The sequence below is a fragment of the Hyperolius riggenbachi genome, chromosome 9 (genome assembly GCF_040937935.1).
Source record: "Hyperolius riggenbachi isolate aHypRig1 chromosome 9, aHypRig1.pri, whole genome shotgun sequence".
Classification (NCBI taxonomy): Eukaryota; Metazoa; Chordata; class Amphibia; order Anura; family Hyperoliidae; genus Hyperolius; species Hyperolius riggenbachi.
In genome coordinates, this window is record NC_090654.1 from 277583895 (window position 1) to 277604335 (window position 20441).

At 47.0% G+C, this 20441-nt stretch overlaps 1 protein-coding gene across 1 annotated transcript in view; it reads left to right on the forward strand.

Annotated features, from left to right (window-relative positions):
* The first annotated feature begins 2370 nt into the window (after positions 1 to 2370).
* GNPNAT1 (glucosamine-phosphate N-acetyltransferase 1) overlaps positions 2371 to 20441 on the forward strand; it is a 28858-nt gene continuing 10787 nt past the window's right edge. The window contains exons 1-4 of the mRNA XM_068252295.1: positions 2371 to 2490; positions 14627 to 14799; positions 15445 to 15507; positions 18302 to 18429. Coding sequence (XP_068108396.1) covers positions 14646 to 14799; positions 15445 to 15507; positions 18302 to 18429 — 345 coding nt within the window. The 5' untranslated portion in view covers positions 2371 to 2490; positions 14627 to 14645. The remainder of the gene's footprint in view (positions 2491 to 14626; positions 14800 to 15444; positions 15508 to 18301; positions 18430 to 20441) is intronic.

A 20441-nucleotide genomic window follows, 5' to 3' on the forward strand; every position in this document is an offset into this window, starting at 1 on the left:
CATCGATTTTCTCAAAAACTATAAGGTCTTTTTGAAAACTTTTTTTTTTATCTTGTTTAGAAGATTCTGTTTAATAAACCCTGAAAATTTGGTGTTTCTAGGACTTACGGGGGCTTTGCTATTAACTGCTAAAGTCGGTGGATTTTTACTGTAATGTATACAGTAAAAATCCGCCGACTTTAGCGGTTAATAGCAAAGCCCCCTTAAGTCCTAGAAACACCAAATTTTCCGTGTTTATTAACCCGAATCTTGTGAACAAGGTGCAAAAAAAAAGTTTTCAAAAAGACCTTATAGTTTTTGAGAAAATCGATGTTAAAGTCGGGCGGAATTTCCGCGATTTCCGGCGGCACTTGCATTACCGATTTTCGCATTCCGATGCGGAAATGCAATTTCCGATCGGAATTTCGGAAATTTCATTTCCGCGGAATCCGAATGAGCATCCCTACCCGCTATATATCGAGCATCCAAATGTCTGCTTTTAACACCCAATAGCCGATATTTGGCATTAGCTCCCACAGCGGCACCCAAATAGTCCATTAATTAACCCCAGGCGTCCAAATTTGATCGTACTCCGGCAGACTTACAATCTAGAGTGGGCATAACAATTGCCCTCCCTCCATATATGGTGGAAGCTTCAATGGGGTGGACCCTACCTTTTCTTCAAGGAGAGGGGGCACCCCGCTAGTAGTTTCCTGTGCATTTGGCTCCATCCACAGCATCTTATGACCACTCTCCCTTTTTTTTGTATTCCTTTTTCCTACTGCCAAACGTGAGGTATGGAACTGCGCATGTACGAGTTTTAAACTGAGCATGTGCAGTGAAAGAAAGTGCTTGTAAACAAGCACTTACATTTGCTGTGCTCACGTGGTTTGGAACTCGCGCCTGCGCAGTACTAAAGTGGATGGTACTGCTTGCTTCAACTTGAACGGAAAAGTATTTGACCAAAGCATTCCGTTAAGTACATAGAGGCCCCCGGAGTGGGGAACAGAGGAACCCCAAGGACAACAAGAAGCATGTGGACACTCAGGAGGAGGTACTGTAGATCCCCCTCCCCCATTATGGTCAACAGTATCTTATGATAAAACCCACCTTTCTGTTATTTTATCTGTCTCAGCACTTAATTAGTGTTAAGATGCCCATTAACGGTACAATTCTTCCTTCAAATTTGATCTTTCAACACAACTTTAAGATCGAATTGTATAGAAAACTGAGCCGTGTATGGCACAAAAACTATGTGAAACAAATGTTTGGTTAATTGAAAAAGAAAAACAATATAGATCCAAAAGTTGGATTTTATGATCGAAACGGAAAGTAAAATCTTCTTAAATCGTCCTGTTAATGGGAGCAATCGATAAAATCTTCTGATTAGTTTGGATTGTTCCAATCATGTCAAAAGATCGAAACTGAAGAGAAAATTGCACCATTAATGGCCACTTTAAATGGGCAGATTTCACCAAGAGAGAGATCTCTCTCGAATCTGATCAGAGAGATCTGTAGTCTGCCCATACATCAGAGCACGATTCCTGATTGATTTCATTTTGTGTCCCCCCAAATGTTTTATGTCCCCCCCCCCCCCTCCCCCGGTTGCCCAAGCATTCATACATTCCCTGTACATGTATGTGCTATATTTCACTCTGGGACGGCGTGACCAGTAAAGTATAAATGCACGGGCACCGGGGGACACATTTGGGGCATAGCCGACAGGGGCATTACGTTGCATTTTCACGCTGTTATCGCCGCGCACCCAATCAGCCTCCTCGACCTGAAGATTCTCAGCATGCCCGATCAATACATTCGACCAAATTCGGCCCAGAATCAGGGCATGCTTGTCGCAGCACTGATTTCCATTAATGATTACCGAATTAGATGGTTAATCAGCCGCCAAGTCGATAGATGACTGGCCACCTTCACTGTAATGCGTAAAGAACTTATAAATTTAGATTGTAAGCTCGCAGGGGCAGGGTCATCCTCCTTATGTTTACTGTTTTCTTTTTTTGCACTTGTGCTGCTTGAGACTCTGCTGTACATTGTTGGCTGTACCTATGGTTCCCTTGTGGTCTTATTGGGCTTTGTAAAGCGCTGCGGAATATGTTGTCGCTATATAAATAAAAAATAATAATACATAAAATAATAAATATCATAATAATAAGAAAAACGTATGTAAATGAGGATGTTGCTCAGGTTAGACAGCTAGTTGGCGTATAACTAATGCTATATGGGCAGAACTAGTTGTCTCTCCACTCTCCCCAGCAGCTCAGCCCTATGCCAAGAGCCGCACATGGAGCTCCGTATCCATAGCAACGCCTAACAGTGCCCCCGCCTCCCAGGGCGGGTGACGTCAGGCTCTGGTGTCTGCCTGCTGATTGGCTGATCGCTTGGGCTCGCCGCTCTGTTGTTGACGTCACGCCACGTCGGAGTTTCTCCCCAGCCAAGAGGCCGAAGCCAGAGAGGAAGAGGGGAGTGAAGAGAGGAGAGAGCGGCTGAGAGGAGGTAAGAGGGGCTGTCATGTGTTAGCGGGTGTCTCTGCACATCACTGGGGAGCCGCGCTGGGGGACGGCTGTCTCGCCTTGAAGACTCCATTCCTGGGGCTCCTGAGACATGATACTGTCAGGGGTGACTTCTTCCTGCCACCTCCACCTGGCAGGACCCCTACCTGGCTGCTGGGGCCTCTGCCTGCCTGGCAGCTGGAGAACCACAAGTCCCAGCTGTATGTAACCTGTAGTGTCATTGGGGAAGAGTATAGAGCAAGTCATATTCTATCCAGCTATATTGCCACATACAGATTACCTGGCAGAGGAGGAACTACATGTCCTAGCAGGAAGAGTATAGAGCAAGTCATATTCTATCCAGCTATAATGCCACATACAGATTACCTGGCAGAGGAGGGACTACATCTCCCAGCAGGAAGAGTATAGAGCAAGTCATATTCTATCCAACTATAATGCTTTATATAGATTACGGTGTTCTCCCCAGAAATTTTTTTCAGCCGGGTGGCATGAAAAAGTAGCCGGGTGGGGCGAGATGAGAGAATCCAGGGCTGGTGCTTCTGTGCTCAACTCTGCTTACAGCATAGGAGGAGGTGAGCCGATGTCAGCCGGGTGGTCACCAAAACTAGCCGGGAGGAGCACCCGGCTAAAAGACCCTGGGGAGAACACTGGATTACCTGGCAGCTGGACAACTACAAGTCCCAGCTGTAAGTACCCTGTAGTATCATTGGGGATGAGTACAGAGCAAGTCATATTCTATCCAGCTATAATACCACATACAGATTACCTGGCAGAGTAGGAACTACATGTCCCAGCAGGAGGAACGCTGTAATATGAGTGGGGAAGAGCACCACACTTCATCCTGCTCTATCCAGTTATTAGGAATGACCCATTACAATTACAGGTCTTATGACTGACGTGCAGCTGGTGTACTACAAGTCCCAGGCGGAGGAACGCTGCTCCATCAGCAGAACTGTACAGAGACCATTCTGGCTACAAGGCCATGTGCAGAGGAAGGGGGGCAGGTGGAGACATCAGGCCATGACCTGACTTAATCCTAAACAATTATTTTAGCCAACACAAGTCTCTTCATGTATATTTATTATCATGATTTCATAGTGTAATGTCCTACCATATTATTATTATGTATTTATATAGCGCTGGCATCTTCCGCAGCACTTTGCAGAGTGCATAGTCATGTCACTGACAGTCCTCAAAGGAGACAAAGCTTTGTACACACTCAATTTAGTTATTTGCTGAGGACGCCATCTCTGCTGAGTATCTTGTGTGTGTAAAGCAGCCTGATTCATCCCTTTGAAACCAGGACTCTAGTGCTGGGAGGCGAGACTGCTGTCTTTATTGCATTATGCAGGAATGATCTGTGTATTGTGAAATTTGGAGTTTCTTTAAAGACTGAGCAAGTCCCCTTGTTTCCAGCCCTCCTCAATCCTTCGCCGTAGCCCATAACTGTGATGTGGTCTCAATAAGCAATGGTGACATTCAATAGGCGGGAGGCACTGCTCAGCTTCTCATGGATAGTCAGAATTTTGGGCTTAGATTGCCTGGCAGCTGAGGAACTACAAATCCCAGCAGGAAGAACGCTGTCTTCCGAGTAGGGATCAATTTGGTGAATCCTTTGCTACATCTAGCTGGCAGGACCTTATACTGTATGGTTGGGGACCACTGATGCCCAATATAATGCCTGATCCCGAGCAGAGGGCATTGTGTACTCTTCCCCACTGATGGCTACAGAGCTGGTGAGACTTGTAGTTCCTCAGATGTTAAGTACACACCAATGTGATAATTGTCACACGTCGAGTATTGGGAAACGATCCCTCAGGGGACAGTTTTGGGACTATTCATGCTGTACAGACATGCTTTTAGGCTAGCAATGCGCTCTGTTCCTGAGGTGGGACGTTGTTCAGCGCATGACTGAGTGGATTCCTGCGGGTAAGGGGAGCAAAAATAACATTGTGATCGGTTCTGCTTGTGCGTCGGGGGTCATTAAGGATCATTAAAGGGAACCTGAGATATGTTGGGGTATAACAAAAAAATGATACATACCTGGGGCTTCCTCCAGACTGATTGCTCCCACGCCGTCTTCCTCCACTGCCTGGATCCTCTGCAATTTGGCCCCAACAGTCCTTGGTCTGGGGCGTAGTATGCATGCGCGGCCCCGTCCTGCTCACATGACCGGAAGCGTTTTGCGCAGAACGCTCCCGGCTATGGGAGCCTGATGGGAGAGCGTGTGAGGCCATACTGCGCCTATTCAGACTGGCCCGACCTGAAGGACTTTCAGGGCCAAATTGTGGAGGATCCAGGCAGAGCAGGAGGACAGCGACAGAGCGATCAGGTATGTATCATTATTTTTTTTTTTTTTTTTATACCCCAGTTCCATTTCAGGAACACTTTAAGACCCAAGCGGGATCGATTGGTGGCCATTGTACACACAGGGTGATCGTTGGAGAAGATGGCGCATACTCTACGGGCTGGGGGCCAGAGGAGCAGCACCCCATAGTAACAGTGCTGCTCCCCTCCATGCCCCTGTGGAACACACCAACACATACAATACAGTGCTCAGGCCACTTTAATTTGATGTCATCAGTTGTGGTCATGTGACTACTACTGCTATTTGTAGTGGTAGGGTGGGTGTCTGGAGAGGAGTGGCCTATCTGACACTAGATACGCCTCCCAATCTTGTAGCGGGAGGGAGATTTGAACATGCAGTTATCTTCCTGATCACTATTGTATTTAGTTGGGCTTCACTGTTTACCATCCTGTTTAATAACAAGTTGGAAGAATCACAGCCTCTTGTATCTCTTCCAGTTATCAGCATGACCCCCATACAATGGCTCTGTTCATTCTGAATCAATGGTAATAAACGTCATTCCATTGGGGGGGGGGGGGGTCTGTCCCCCTGATAATGCTCTGTGCATTGTATACAAACTTCAGGCTTCTGTCTACATTCCACTAGAAGACTGATAATATGCAAAAGGGACCTTGTAAATAAACTTTAAAGTGAAAACCGTATATGCTTTCAGAATACCGATTACCATATGCAGCTGAAAGGATACATGGGGCAAATCAAAGAAAATCAGACTTTATTACCTGTTGCTTCCTCCAGCCCCTGGAAGCCTATGTGTCCCTCACCACAGCTCCGCTCTCAGCCAGGGTCCTGGGGTCCCATCCATAGCGGCTGCTGACCTGACAAGGTCTGCAGTTTCTACACATGCACGAGTACGCGGCCGCTACGGAGGAGACCTCAGGACACTGGTAGAGCTGCGGCCGCTACGGAGGAGACCTCAGGACACTCGTAGAGCTGCGGCCGCTACGGAGGAGACCTCAGGACACTGGTAGAGCTGCGGCCACTACGGAGGAGACCTCAGGACACTCGTAGAGCTGTGGCCACTACGGAGGAGACCTCAGGACACTCGTAGAGCTGCGGCCGCTACGGAGGAGACCTCAGGACACTGGTAGAGCTGCGGCCACTACGGAGGAGACCTCAGGACACTCGTAGAGCTGCGGCCGCTACGGAGGAGACCTCAGGACACTGGTAGAGCTGTGGCCACTACGGAGGAGACCTCAGGACACTCGTAGAGCTGTGGCCACTACGGAGGAGACCCCAGGACACTCGTAGAGCTGCGGCCGCTACGGAGGAGACCTCAGGACACTGGTAGAGCTGCGGCCACTACGGAGGAGACCTCAGGACACTGGTAGAGCTGCGGCCACTACGGAGGAGACCTCAGGACACTCGTAGAGCTGTGGCCACTACGGAGGAGACCTCAGGACACTGGTAGAGCTGCGGCCACTACGGAGGAGACCTCAGGACACTCGTAGAGCTGCGGCCGCTACGGAGGAGACCTCAGGACACTGGTAGAGCTGCGGCCACTACGGAGGAGACCTCAGGACACTCGTAGAGCTGTGGCCACTACGGAGGAGACCTCAGGACACTCGTAGAGCTGCGGCCGCTACGGAGGAGACCTCAGGACACTGGTAGAGCTGCGGCCACTACGGAGGAGACCTCAGGACACTCGTAGAGCTGCGGCCGCTACAGAGGAGACCTCAGGACACTGGTAGAGCTGCGGCCACTACGGAGGAGACCTCAGGACACTGGTAGAGCTGCGGCCGCTACGGAGGAGACCCCAGGACACTGGTAGAGCTGCGGCCGCTACGGAGGAGACCCCAGGACACAGCGCTGCGGTGAGGGGCATATAGGCTTCCAGGGGCTGGAGGAAGCCCCAGGTAAGTAGATCTGATTTTCTTTGATTTGCCCCATGTATCCTTTAGACTCTGTACTCACCTCGGGAGGGGGAAGCCTCTGGATCCTATCGAGGCTTCCTCCGTCATTCTCCGTCCCATGGCGGTCTCTCTGCACCCCTCCGAATGCACAGCCGACACATTGTCAGGTGGTGCAATATTTACCTTTCCCTGTTCCAGTGTTGCTGTTGCGGCTCTCAGTTGGGAAACAGCCGATCCCAGTTCGGTCTGCTCTACTGCACAGGAGACTTGCGTCTGCGCAGTAGAGCAGACCGACAGCGAGCGGAGAGCCGATACTGCGCCTGCACTGGAGCCGGGAAAGGTAAATATTTACATCCCCGCTGTTTGGAGGGGCACAGCGAGACCGTTGTGGGACACAGGAGGACGGGGGGAGCCTCGATGGGATCCGGAGGCTTCCCCCACCCGAGGTGAGTACCCCCCAGGGGCATTTTTATTGTTACAGATTCCCACTTGAGCTAAGAATGGATTTTTTTTTTTTTGTCCATTCTCCGCTCATCGCTAAACTGACAGTAAACAGCTCCTGTTTCCTAAATAGGAGCCATTCTCACTTATCACTGTGCAATGGATCCGTGAGATCTGTTTCGGTAAGTGGGCCGCACTTCTGTGCCATCCGCAATAATCCCGGGAGCATCAGCTGGGTTGCACATTAGTGCGCTGGCGCGGCTGCATGCGTCCTATGTCGTGCGCCTGCAGCCGGGAGCACACTATGCATGCGCATGACGTCACAAGTGCGACATGCGCAGTACTCTCCCCGCTGCAGGTGCGCAATGTAGGATGCGTGCAGCTGGCCTACGCATTAATGCCCGACTCGGAAGAGGCTACCGGGGGGAGGGAGGGGGGGGGGCATTTGGGTAGCAAAGGAGGGGGAGGGGAGCGGTGGTCAAAAAGACAAATGCTGGCACATCCATATTGGGCCAGCTTTTGCCTTTTTGCATCATCCCCATTTTGCAGATCTATGAAAACCGATTAAAAAAATTATTCAATCGATTGATTAAATCTGCCTCTAATGCCTTTAGCCTCTGACCAAGCCTGCAGATCAGATGTTTGACTGAAGCTGACTGTATTAGCTGCGTGCTTGTTTCAGGTGTGTGATTCAGACAATACTGCAGCCAAAGAACCCTGTCAGTTCAGGTGTGCTTTAAGCCTCGTTCACCCACATATGAGGGATATTGCCCAGCAGAGATTGAGATCTGATCCCCTGGGCAGCACCACAGGGCTGTGGCTGTACAGACAGGTTGATAGTCTGTAGACTAGTGACATATTCTGTTGCTATGTGATGAACCTATGAAGTGGTGTGGGAGTGTTGTCAAGTGGGCAGGCAGGTGAATAGGGAGAACAGCAGCCAATTCAATCTTCCATGCTGATCACTGGCTGGGGTATCGAAGGGCCACTGCACTGAGGTGGCTGTTATCGAGTTTCAGCCAGTGTGTGTGTGTGCACACAAGGCTTTATGCTAGGTACACACGATGCAATTTTCGGACAACTTTACTGTCAGATCAATTATTTCCAACATGTCCAATCTGTTTTTTGATCGATTTTTCCGTTCAATTCTGTGAAAAATCGATTGGAAATCAGATAGGACATGTTGGGAATAATCGATATGACAGTAAATCTGTCAGAAAATTGTATGGTGTGTACCTAGCATTATGCTAGCTAACACCATACAATTTTCTGTTAGGCTACGTTTCCACTGTAGCGTTACATTTTCGCCTGCAGAAAATCGTATAAGATTTTTCTGATTGGTGAAAATTCGCATGTAAATTTGTATGCGCGAAAATTTGCATTACTTACATATGCATAATTGCCTAGTAACAGCTTAGTCATGACTGCTGACAACTTCCTGTAACCATGGATCTAATGCGAATTTTCGGGCAAGTAACGCGAAAATTCGCATTGTCTATACAAAGCATTGTACGCGAATCGTACACGATGTCCGAAAAAAATGATACAGGACCTCAGATTTTGGAGTGGAAACGGCTGGATTGACTAACATTAGTTTTAAAATCTATGCGAATTTTCTGAGCAGAAAAACTGACACAAAACGCACAAGTGGAAACCTAGCCTTACATTTACCTGCCAGACCGATTTTATATTTTTATTTATTTTCCCAACATTTCCGATCTGAATTTCGAGTTCCTGAGGGTTTTTAATCGATTTTCATTCAGATCTATGAAAATAATTTTAAAAAATGATTAAAAATCGAAATTCAGATCGGACATGCTGGAAAAAAATCGATCTGGCAGGTAACTCTAATGCTGGGAACACACGTTTTGTTTTTACCTTCGATAGAGGCCTTCGATTGATAAATTCCGACATGTCCGATTCTCCGTACAATTATTTTCCGCTCGATTTCTCATAGAAGTGAATGCAAAAAAAAAAAGATAAGAAATACAAGCAGAAGAGCAGAGAATCGAATGGATAATAGATCGCACGGAGAATGGACCGCAAAAAAATATCGTGTGTTTCCAGCATAACAGAAAATTGTATGGTGTGTGCCTAGACAGAGATGCAGAGCTGGTGTATAGTGTGCACAGTATACAGGCTGCAGTGTAGGGGGAAGTTATGTAAACAATAGGTCACTTGGACTTCTCATTGATACACTATAACTACAATGAGAAGTTCAGGGCATATTCATAGCTAGTTGTCTAACTACACTTCTCCTTTATGCTGATCTGATTATCTAGGCTGATGGGTGCGATTGCATTATGTGCAGGAGCTACGTGGAATGTTAGCGGTACATGTAGCATACACCTTCCCCAATGCAAGCACAGAGGAGGACACGGTGACAAGTCACCTAGCAGGACATTATCCTGTTTGTAACTTGGGTGTGACACGATTGCATATCTTTAGTAAATGTTTGTCTGAGGCTCCGGTTTCAGAGGTCGGGGTATAAATAGACCTGGAAGTCACTGTATATACTACAGATCACTTTCCATATCGGCACAAAACGCACTACAGCAAAGGTACGCTGCTGTCAGTACAAGTCACTAGGAAAAAATGTCTTTATTACAGCTAATAAAAATCCTGCAATAAATCTGCTGTGTGTCTACCTCCTGCTTTCAAGGAAGCAGACATAGGGTTAACATCCTGTGTTTAGAAATGAGCTCTCTGTCGTGGCAGTCAGCTGACCCATGGGAGAGGTCAAATTACAACTTGCGATCGCCTCGCATCCACAACGCCAGTGGAAACGGGGCCCTAATAGTATTAGCGACAGAGGCTCAGCAGCGTTTAAAGCAGAATTGGAACTCAGAACTTCCTCTGTGCTCTAAAGCCCCATCCACACGATACGATTCTTTGTGCGATTTGATTACGATTCTATTTACGATCCGATTAAATTCAACATGTCCGATCGGTATTCGATTCGATTTGCCATTGTTTTGCAATGGCAGATTGAATTGACTCGAATCCCGATCGGACATGTCGGATTTAATCGGATCATAAATGTAATCGAATCAAATAAAGAATCGTATCGTGTAGATTGGGCTTAAAATATAAGCAACAGCATAATAACCTTTAACCACTTCACCCCAAAGCGTTTTTTTACCCTAACGGATGAGCGATGTTCTCCTTTCAGTGTTCATCCCTTTCATTTGCCAATAGCTTAATCACTACTAATCACAACGAAATGATCTATATCTTGTTTTTTTCACCACCAATTGGGCTTTTGGGGGTTGATATTTTGTTTTCAGTAATTACTTTATTTTCTATGCATTTTAAAGGGAAATACAAGGAAAAAATGAAAAAATACACAATTTCTCCAATTTTATCTCCTATAGTTTTAATATAAACACTGCTACTGTGCATAAAACCCACACATTTTATCTGCCTATTTGTCCTGGCTATCACAAGATTTTAATTATGTACAAAGTATGGTGAAAATATATATTTTTTTAGAAATAAAGGTGTATTTTTTTTCTAAGGGTTTTTTTTTTCCTCCACTGAACGCGGGAGCGCTGACTTATAAAACCATCCTAAAGCCGTTAAAGGGAACCTTAACTGAGAGGGGTATAGATGTTTCCTTTTAAACAATACCAGTTGCCTGGCAGTCCTGTTGATCTCTTTGGCTGCAGTAGTGGCTGAATCACACACCTGAAACAAGCATGCAGCTAATCCAGTCTGACTTCAGTCAGAGCACCTGATCTGCATGCTTGTTCAGGGGCTGTGGCTGAAAGTATTAGAGACACAGGATCAGCAGGAGAGTCAGGCAACTGGCATTATTTTAAAAGGAAAGAGCTATGATCCGTTTCAGTACTCAGTTTAGGTTCCCTTTAAGAGGCTCTAGCAGGACGTTTTTATAAGTCTGCTTGTCATTTAGTGGTTAAAGAAAAAAAATGCAGCTGATACAAATCCTGCAATAAACCTGCAGTGTGTCTACTTCCCGCTTTCATAGAAGCAGACATATTGTTAACATCCTGTGTTATCCAGTTAGCTCCTCTGCGTGGCAGTCAGCTGACACACCTGAGGGATCAAATGACAACTTGTGATTAGTCACAGATGAGGGGAGACGGACTAAACTTTCTAAATACATACAGGGTGCATTTCTCTGGTTTCCTTCTGTCCTGTGCAAGAGTTCAGGTCCACATTAAAGAGGAAATAAATATGGCAGCCCCGATATCCCTCTCAGGTTAGGTTCACCATAAGAGGTTGTCACTGGCCCTCTGTAATGCGGCTGGCAGCAGATGTTGTGCAGTCAGCGCTCTGCACCGGGGCGAGTTTAGAATCCTGTAAGACGTGTTTGTCAGCCTGTCACTGAGCAGCATGTGGGTGAGCAGCCAGGGACATTGCCGGAACTCATTACAAGCCGAGTGATTAATCCGGATCCGCCCTGTGTGCAGACAGGCTATGACACATAGAAGCAGCAGGACTCCCTGTGTCCATAATATAAATGTGTGTAAAGTGGACCTGTACAGGACAGAAGGAAAACAGATAGAAATACACCCTGTATGTATTTAAAGTGGATCCGAGATAAACTTTTACTCATTGCATAATTGTGTTCCTTTCATATAGTTTATAGGGCATTCCTCAAGCCAAATTTTTTTTTTTAAAATACTCTAATTCCCTATAAACTAAACAAGCCTCGCCCACAGCTTCTCCAGAGAGCCTTGCCACTCTCAGCCTTAGTAGCGAGGGCTTATGGGAGCTCAGTCTGGGCAGGAGGAGAAGGTTACTAGCCAGAGATTTGAGTCACGGGAGTGAATTTGTCACAGGCTGAGGGCTGGAGATGCTATCAGCTTTCCTGTGTGTAATGTGACAAACAGAACATGGCTGCTCTCATTTTATCACAGGAATAAATAATCATAAACTGTTGAAGCTGTTTGCAGCTTGATTTGCTGTGTAAACTATCTAAACTTTAGATAAGATATATAGACAAGTTACTTGTTTTGCATCTCAGATCCGCCTTTTTAGCTTGTTTAGCCTGTAGAATTCCCCCTCATCTGTGACTAATCACAACTGTAATTTGATCTCTCAGTTGTGTCAGGTCAGGAATCTCTTCTGCCACTGTAGAGCAGCTAATTTGTAAACACAGGATGCTGACCCTATGCCTGCTTCCATGAAAGCAGGAAGTAGACACACTGCAGCTTTATTGCAGGATTTGCATGACCTGTGACAAAGAAATGTTTTTCTTTAGCTCCCCCGGCAGTATGATTCTATCTGGATTTTTGCATGCTTTTAGACCCATAAAACCAGGAAAAAGTGATGCTGTTAGAGAGCCTGCAGCAGCCCCGGCACTTACTCCCCTCCCTGGGATCCAGCGCTGCAGGTCTCCTGAGGGATGCAGAGAATCGGAGGACAGGAAGGAGAATGGCTGCCGGCATCTGGATCCCCCGGGAGGTGTGTGAAAACGCACGCTATGCTCTGCACGAGGCTCCCGGCAGCTACCACAAGTCACACTCGGGGTTACAGCTCCTGGCTTGTTTATTTCCACCCCGAGTCTGACTTTGATAACCGCCAAGGAGGGTAAAGGTTATTATGCTGTTGCTTATCTTTCAGAGCAGAAAGGAGGTTCTGAGTTCAGGTCCACTTTAAAGGCGAACACTGGGATGTCTTGAAGCCCCTTTTACACTTGCAGGTCACTCCTATGTTGCATTACCCTAATTTACCGCAAGGGGCTGCAAAAGCAATGAAAGTCTGTAGAGAATTTCACACTTCTTGCAGTCCTGCAGTGTGCAGGAAGTATATGAGCCGAGGCAGGGGCAGTAGCGTGTTACCACAAACACCGCGCTTAAAGAGACACTGAAGCGAGAATAATTCTCGCTTCAGAGCTCATAGTCCCCTGCTAAAACGCCGCTATCCCGCGGCTAAACGGGGGTCCCTTCACCCCCAACCCCCCCCCCCCCCCCCCCCCCGCGCAAAAAATCAACGACCAAACTGGTCGTAGATTTTGCTGCTCCTAAAGGCAGGGCTAGCGGCTGCAGCCCTACCTCACAGCGCGTCTATCAGTGGCGCATCGCCACCTCTCCCCCACCCCTCTCAGTAAAGGAAGACTGAGAGGGGCGAGGGAGAGGCGGAGATGCGCGCTGACAGACACGCGTGGGGCAGGGCTGCGGCGGTTAGCCCTGCCTCAATCAGGAAGAGATCCCCGGCTGTACGGAGGGGATTTCGGGGGGTAAGGGACCCCCGTTTAGCGGGATAGCGGCGGTTTAGCAGGGGCACACATGCCCCTGCTAACTATGAGGTCTGAAGCGAGATTTATTCTCGCTTCAGAGTCACTTTAACGCACCATGCTTGGGGTAATGGAAGTCTATGGCCAACGCATGTAGTGTAAACGATGGATCGCAGTGCGTCTCGGCCCACATGCACGGACCGTCAGGAATCCCAGTGACTTCCTGTCCAGCAGTGAGTACGTCGCTGAACGGGGGCGGAGCAATGCATATGACGCTGTCGGTGGACTCTGCTGCAGGGTCATGTGATTTTTTTTTTTAGTTGCAGCAGTAGGAGCATCAAATCCCCACCACAAAGCAAAAAAACATGCAAAACCAGCCTAAAGGGAAAGTGAAGTGACATGAGAAGCACAGAAGTACAGTCCCGATCTTAAACAGAACTAACCTGTGTTTCTTTTTTTTCCCCACTGTAAAGGTTAAGAATTCAGGTCTCTAAATACATTTGTCTGCAGTCTGAGCAATATAACACTTATAGGGCTGGGAAGCAGTTTTGCAGATTTCCGATGTTTAGAATCGATTTTGAATTCGAATACAAATGATTTATGCGGGATTTGGGATTTCCATGCATCTGGTAGCAAAAGCCATTTTGCGGCGATACTTTACTCAGTACTGATGCGCAAACACTCCAGACATGCTGCAGGCACCACAATTGCGATTTTGGAAAATTTGCATCAACTTAAACGGACCTGAACTCAGAACTTCCTCTCTGCTCTAAAAGATAAGCAACAGCATAATAACCTTTAAAGAAAACATTTCTTTGTTACAGCTGATACAAATCCTGCAATAAATCTGCAGTGTCTACTTCCTGCTTTCATGGAAGCAGAGATAGGGTTAACATCCTTTGATTACGAATTAGCTTCTCTGCCGAAGCAGCCAGCTGACAAATCTAAGAGATCAAATTACACTTGTGTTTAGTCACAGATGAGGGAGAATTAGACAGGCTAGACACTCATACAGGCTGCATTTCTCTCTGTTTTCCGTCTGTCCTGTGCAAGAGTTCAGGTCCTCTATCTCATTGGGTATCGTTCTTTCCATTGAATGAGTGAAATCCTTCGTAGTTCCCCTTTCAGAATAGGTTGTCTGGTAACAATGTTTCCAAATTCAGAGCAAGAGTCAGGATTGTTTGCAGAGCTTATCAGAAGATAAATAAACTGTGTGTGGACTCCGCCTTTCATCTGATCAGATCCAATCTCGTTTCAGGAGCTCCGCAGAGCCAGCCATGATCCCTGACGAAACCCCCCTGTTTGAGCCCCGGCTGCTGGAGGAGGTAGACTGGAGTCAGAACACCGTGTCCTTCAGCCCCCCCATCTCCCCCCGAAACCCCGGAGATGGGCTGGTCCTGCGGCCGCTCTGCACGGCCGACTTAAACAGAGGTGAGTGATTTGCTGCCGGGGTAGAGAAAGGACTGTGGGGTTCATGGCAGCCAATCAGATTGCAGATGGTTATAATCCTTGATGATTATTCATAACCTCCAAGTCTCTGAATGAGAGACCAGGAGCCCAATCAGCATCGTTAGACAAAGAGATGTAAGCACATGTGTGTAAGTATTATACTCACAAAAGTGGGTTGCTAAACTTGCAACCACTTTCTGAGATTTGCAGGAATATGACCATCCCCCCTCAGTGTCCCAGGTCTGTTGGCGCAGATACTGGTCAGTCGCTCTCCAGGATTAGTTGTGAAGACCAAAGGTCCTTGTGACTGTAGAACCCCTAAGGGGTATGGACTATGCTAAAAATCACTGGTGGAGGCGCCGATATAATACTACTAGTTGTTGTATATTTGAGAAATGTAATTTCTTACCTTCTCAGGACAATTCATGTTTATTCGTGCATGGTAGACAACGCATTTCACAGGTTTTGGTCCGCTTCCTCAGGTCAATATCAATTTGCAGCCCTCTTTTTGTGTATGGTGGGAAATGACAGCTCGCCTACTCACAGGCTAGATTACCACTTGAGCGGGACCGCCAACAGCCAGTGGGAGGGGACAATGTAGCGTTGTAAACTTTTCTCTCTTTTCAGGATTTTACAAAGTACTCGGCCAGCTGACAAAAGTGGGAGACGTGTCCACTGAGGATTTTATCAGTAAGTAGGAACACTGTGGTGCCTGACCTGAAAGTGCTGAGCTACGAGTCTGATAACATAGCGCTGAATGCTTATTCATGAAAGTGAACGCTAGATTTAAAGGGACTCTGAGCATCTCTCATGGGCAAGCCTTTAACCTCCCTGGCGGTAAGCCCGAGCTGAGCTCGGGCTATGCCGCGCAGGAGGATTTCTCCGGCTCTACTGGGGCGATTCGCCCCATTCAAAGTGCTGTGCGCGCAGCCAGCACTTTGCTAGCCACGCGCACAGCTTGATCGCCGCCGCTCTGCGGCGATCGCCGGCATGCAGCGGCGAAAGAGGCCCCCCGCCAGAGTCCTGCGCTGCCCGGACCAATGGGTTCCGGGCAGCGCTATGGGCTGGATCGGGTGCGCCTGACGTCAGGACGTCGGCTGACGTCCATGACGTCATCCCAATCGTCGCTATGGCGACAGGAGAAGCCAAACAGGGGAACGCGTTATATACGCGCTCCCCTGTTTGCTATTAGTGCCGGCGACGATCGCACTAGAGGGACACATGCGCCCTCTAGTGGTGTTTCATGTAGCTACCACTCTGGTAGCTTTACATGAAACAAAAAAAAAAAAAAAGATTTTTGCCCATTTGGCAAAAAAAATTAACCGCCAGGGAGGTTAAGCCAGACGACTTCCAATAAAGTTGTGCTATGACCCCTCTGGAGGAACCTCTTGCAATGGCCACGCGTGTCACTTCCTCTTCCTGCTTCATTCAGTGATGCACTTCTCTAACAGAGAAGACAGGGGTGACCCGGAAGTTATAACTTAGCCAAGATGGCAGCCGCAATTTTTAAACTGAAATCGAACAAAAACTATTTGGTGTAGAACAGTGATTCAGGCATCAAATGAAAGGGGAGAGCACAAGCTACAAAAAGGTATGCAACACTGGTTGGAGTCTTAGAGGCATACCCATGAGAGGTGCTTGGTGTCCCTTTAAGCAGCATTCAGCTTCAAATCGCGGGGTAAGCGGGAAGAATAATGTCCTCTGCTGGCATTTGGCCAAGTTGATCCGCTACACCGATCGCTTTCTGTCGTGACTTGGGAGATCTGGGCGCTGTAAACGTGAGATTCTCGCCGCGGTCTGCATCAGCAACTTTGGCCGAATATAACTGGTGTAGGACTGGCCATAGTTAAAACTACGCCTGCACTTGTGGCTGAGCCTGATCCCGTGCAGGAGATGCAATAGCATGTCCCCGTCAGCACATTCTGAAGCTGAGCTTGTAGCTCGGTCAGGAGCTGCTTTCATTGGCTCCTGACCTCCTAATCACTGTGAGCCAGTATGATAACTAACAGTAATCAGAAAATGCAAAAAGAAAAAAAGCCTTTGGTCTGTAATCTGCTAATCCAGCATGCGTTACCTTCGAGGAAAACCAAGGTGTAAATAAACTGCTGAGAAAAAAAATTGTATGTAACCTCCTCTAAAGGTGGCCATACACTGGTCGATTTGCCATCAGATTCGACCAACAGATAGATCCCTCTCTGATCGAATCTGATCAGAGAGGGATCGTATGGCTGCCTTTACTGCAAACAGATTGTGAATCTATTTCAGCCTGAAACCGTTCACAATCTGAACAGCCTTATCAGTCTGCCGACAGTGCGTACACACGCACTACAGTCTGCTGAAAACCCGCCCAGCGGGAGGTACCGACGGACCCGTCGTTGGCTGCTGTCGTGTGTGTGTGTGTGTCTGTGTTTTATTGTTCTCTTATATTTTATTCTGTAAGTTGCTAATAATATTCCTGTGCATTGAGTGTTTATCAAGTTCTCTTTTAAAGTGAACCCGAGGTGAGAGTGATATGGACGCTACCATATTTATTTCCTTTTAAACAATACCAGTTCCCTGGCTGTCCTGCTGATCCTCTGCCTCTAACTTTCAGCCATAGACCCTGAACAAGCATATAAAGATCAGTTGTTTCTGACAATATTGTCAGAACTGACAAGATTAGCTGCATGCTTATTTCTGGTGTAATTCAGACTCTACCGCAGCCATGTAAATCAGTGGGGCTACCAGGCAATTGGTATTGTTTAAAAGGAAATAAATATGGCATCTTCCAAATCACTGTCACCTCAGGTTCACTTTAAAGAGGAGCTGTCAGCCATACTACCTCAGGAAGAAAAAAACAAATATATAAGTCGATAAATACTTGCTCTACTTACATAGCACATGTATTGCACTGTCCACGTTATGATTCCTGTGAAATTTATAAAGGAAAAGTAGAGAATCCTATTCTAGACAGTTTCCATATTTACTGTGGCTGTTTTGAAGCCAGTCGTGATGTAATATCCGCCCTTAGTCTCCTCTGCCTGATTTGCCCGCCCTTCACTATAGAAAGTGCATTGTTTCAGCCTGAGAAATTTTGGCCAATCAGAGAGGAACAGAGGTGTGGGAGGGGAAAACAGGAGGGAAAGAGGCTTCAGCCAATCAGGCTGCATTAGTTAAGTCTAAGGGGAAGTAGAGAAGCATAACGACAACCCAGCATGCCCTGCAACTTCTCTTCTGTGTACCAAATTTTCTGTGTACCAAATAAGTCATGTAAACTGGGGAATGATAATTAATCAACAAGAAAATTAATAGTGATTTTAACTTTTTTGGATTGCCTGGTTAGCATCCCTATTACTTGTTTACCAGATAAAAATTAAGAATTGATTTTTTTTTTATTTTATGCCCGACAGTTACTCTTTAAGTTGAATACTACATACTTGGCTTTTATTTGCTTTAAGTGTGGTTTGTTTTCTACAATTCAGTTTATCGCCATTTGTCTTTGTAGAAAAATTCGACCACATAAAGAAAACAGGAGATTACTTTGTGATCGTGGTGGAAGATTTGAATCTGGGACAGATTGTAGCCACAGCCACTTTAATTGTAGAACATAAATTTATACACGGATGCTCAAAGGTGGGTGCCCAGGTTAACATGTGTTGCTTGAAAATTTGCTGTAAGCACTGCTGGCATGTAATGGGGCAGTGTAAGATTAAGGAACACACTGCGCAGCAGCACAGGAATTCGCACGTGCTAGAGGTGCTTGTATCTCACAATATCCCATTCCAAGATGTGCTTTTATTTGCATCCATGCAGATGGGAAACACTCCCTCATTGGGGTCGATTCATAAAAGGCTGTGCAAAAAACCGCATTTGGTATTTTAGACTCTTGTGTACTAATTCATTACATTTTTCACAAGTGTGGGAAAAGTTGGGTGAATTACCGAAAACCTGTTAGTAACAGCAGGAGAGAGTTACAAGCTGTTTGTGCAGTGAGGGCATTACAATAGGAGAGGCATCCCAGACATCCCTTTTACAAGTACATGTTTTGTTATACTGCCTGCTTGCTATGAATCTGTCTATTAGTCTTTCTTAGCATTTTATTTAATTGCCACCGCTTAAAAGAACTTTGAGAAGCTTTCCACATGCCATGCTTAGGTTATTTTCCCCACTAGCTCCTACACATCTTCAAACAGGAACCCAGGAGGCTAAACAGCCACACAGCTGAAGGTATTCAGGGGAAGCCTGTTTTGTTCCTTTTTTGCTCTGCTGCTGCCTGCAGGGTTTAAAAGCTTGTCCCGCCTGAGAAGGCGGCGGGTCCTATCAGATCCCAGCATTCAGACTTGCAGAACAGGGGCTGTTTCTATTGGCTCCCTGCTCCTGTCAGTCACAGCTGCCTCTGCTTGTGAGTCACCGCTCCCAGCACAGTCTCCACACTTTTTTCACCACTTCAAGGCAGACTGTATAATTTCCTGCCTTACACGCTTGTTGTCGGCTTTATGAATTGAAATTTACTGACGTATTTACCGCACAAGTCGGTAATTGACCTCACTGCTCGGTAGTTTCAGCTTTTCATGCGGTAACAGCTTTTATGAATTGACATTTTGCTAAGTGCTCGATAAAGTCAGCCGTTTTCTGCAGTACCAAATGTGGTAATGCTTTATGAATTGACCCCATTGTAGGCAGAAGCCTTCTACGCCCTACACTCACTTTCCACTTTATCAGGTGCACCTGTTCAATCGCTTATTATAGGAAACCTGTAGGGAAACAAACTGCCGCTGGGGGGTACTTCCCTCGGGAAGGGGAAGCCTCTTCATCCAAATGATGCTTCCCCATCCTCCTGTGCAGCCCCGGATCCAGCATTTGCTCCCCCACAGAAACGGCCAGCACAGTATTGATGTCTGTGCGAGTCATGCAGGCGCAGTGGCTGCTTGCTCCTTGGGCGGAAATAGCCGAGTCTGATCGGGTTCGCTCCACTGCGCAAGTGCGAGCCTGCGCAGTAGAGCAGACAAGACCGGGCTCGGCGATTTCCTCCGGAGCCTGAATGGCAAGCAACTACTGTGTTTGCGCGAGGCCCACAATGTTTGGGGGACCCAGCGGTGGAAGCCGTAATGGATCTGTTGAAAATCTCTTGTTGGCAGAATTTCTGAGTGGCCAGCGCTGGATTGGGGTTGCTAAGGAGGACGAGTGAAGTCTCATTAGTACCCACAGGTGTGTCCCTAGGGGGCACTCACCTCGGTGGGGGGGAGACTCTGGATACTAATGAGGGTTCCCTTCGCACCCCTGATCCAGTGTTGGCCCTCCAGAAAGGCCGCTGTTCAACGGCTTGTTGGTGGATTGCACGGGCGAATTATGGCTTCTACCTCTGGGTCCCCCGAATAGTGTGCGCATTATGTAGCTGCTTGCTGCAGTCCGAGCGGCCTGGGTGATAAATCTAATAGCAGGATATATTGAATCAGTGCAGGACGCCTATGATGTGTGTCCCAGCAGTGCCTTAGCAGCAGACTAAATGTGGAATTGGAATGTCACTCATGGAAAAGTATTTATTTAAAATGAACCCAAAGTGAGGGTGATATGGAGGCTGCCATATTTATTTCCTTTTAAACAATACAATACTTTAAACAAGTAGGAGAAGAGGAGAGGGAGGG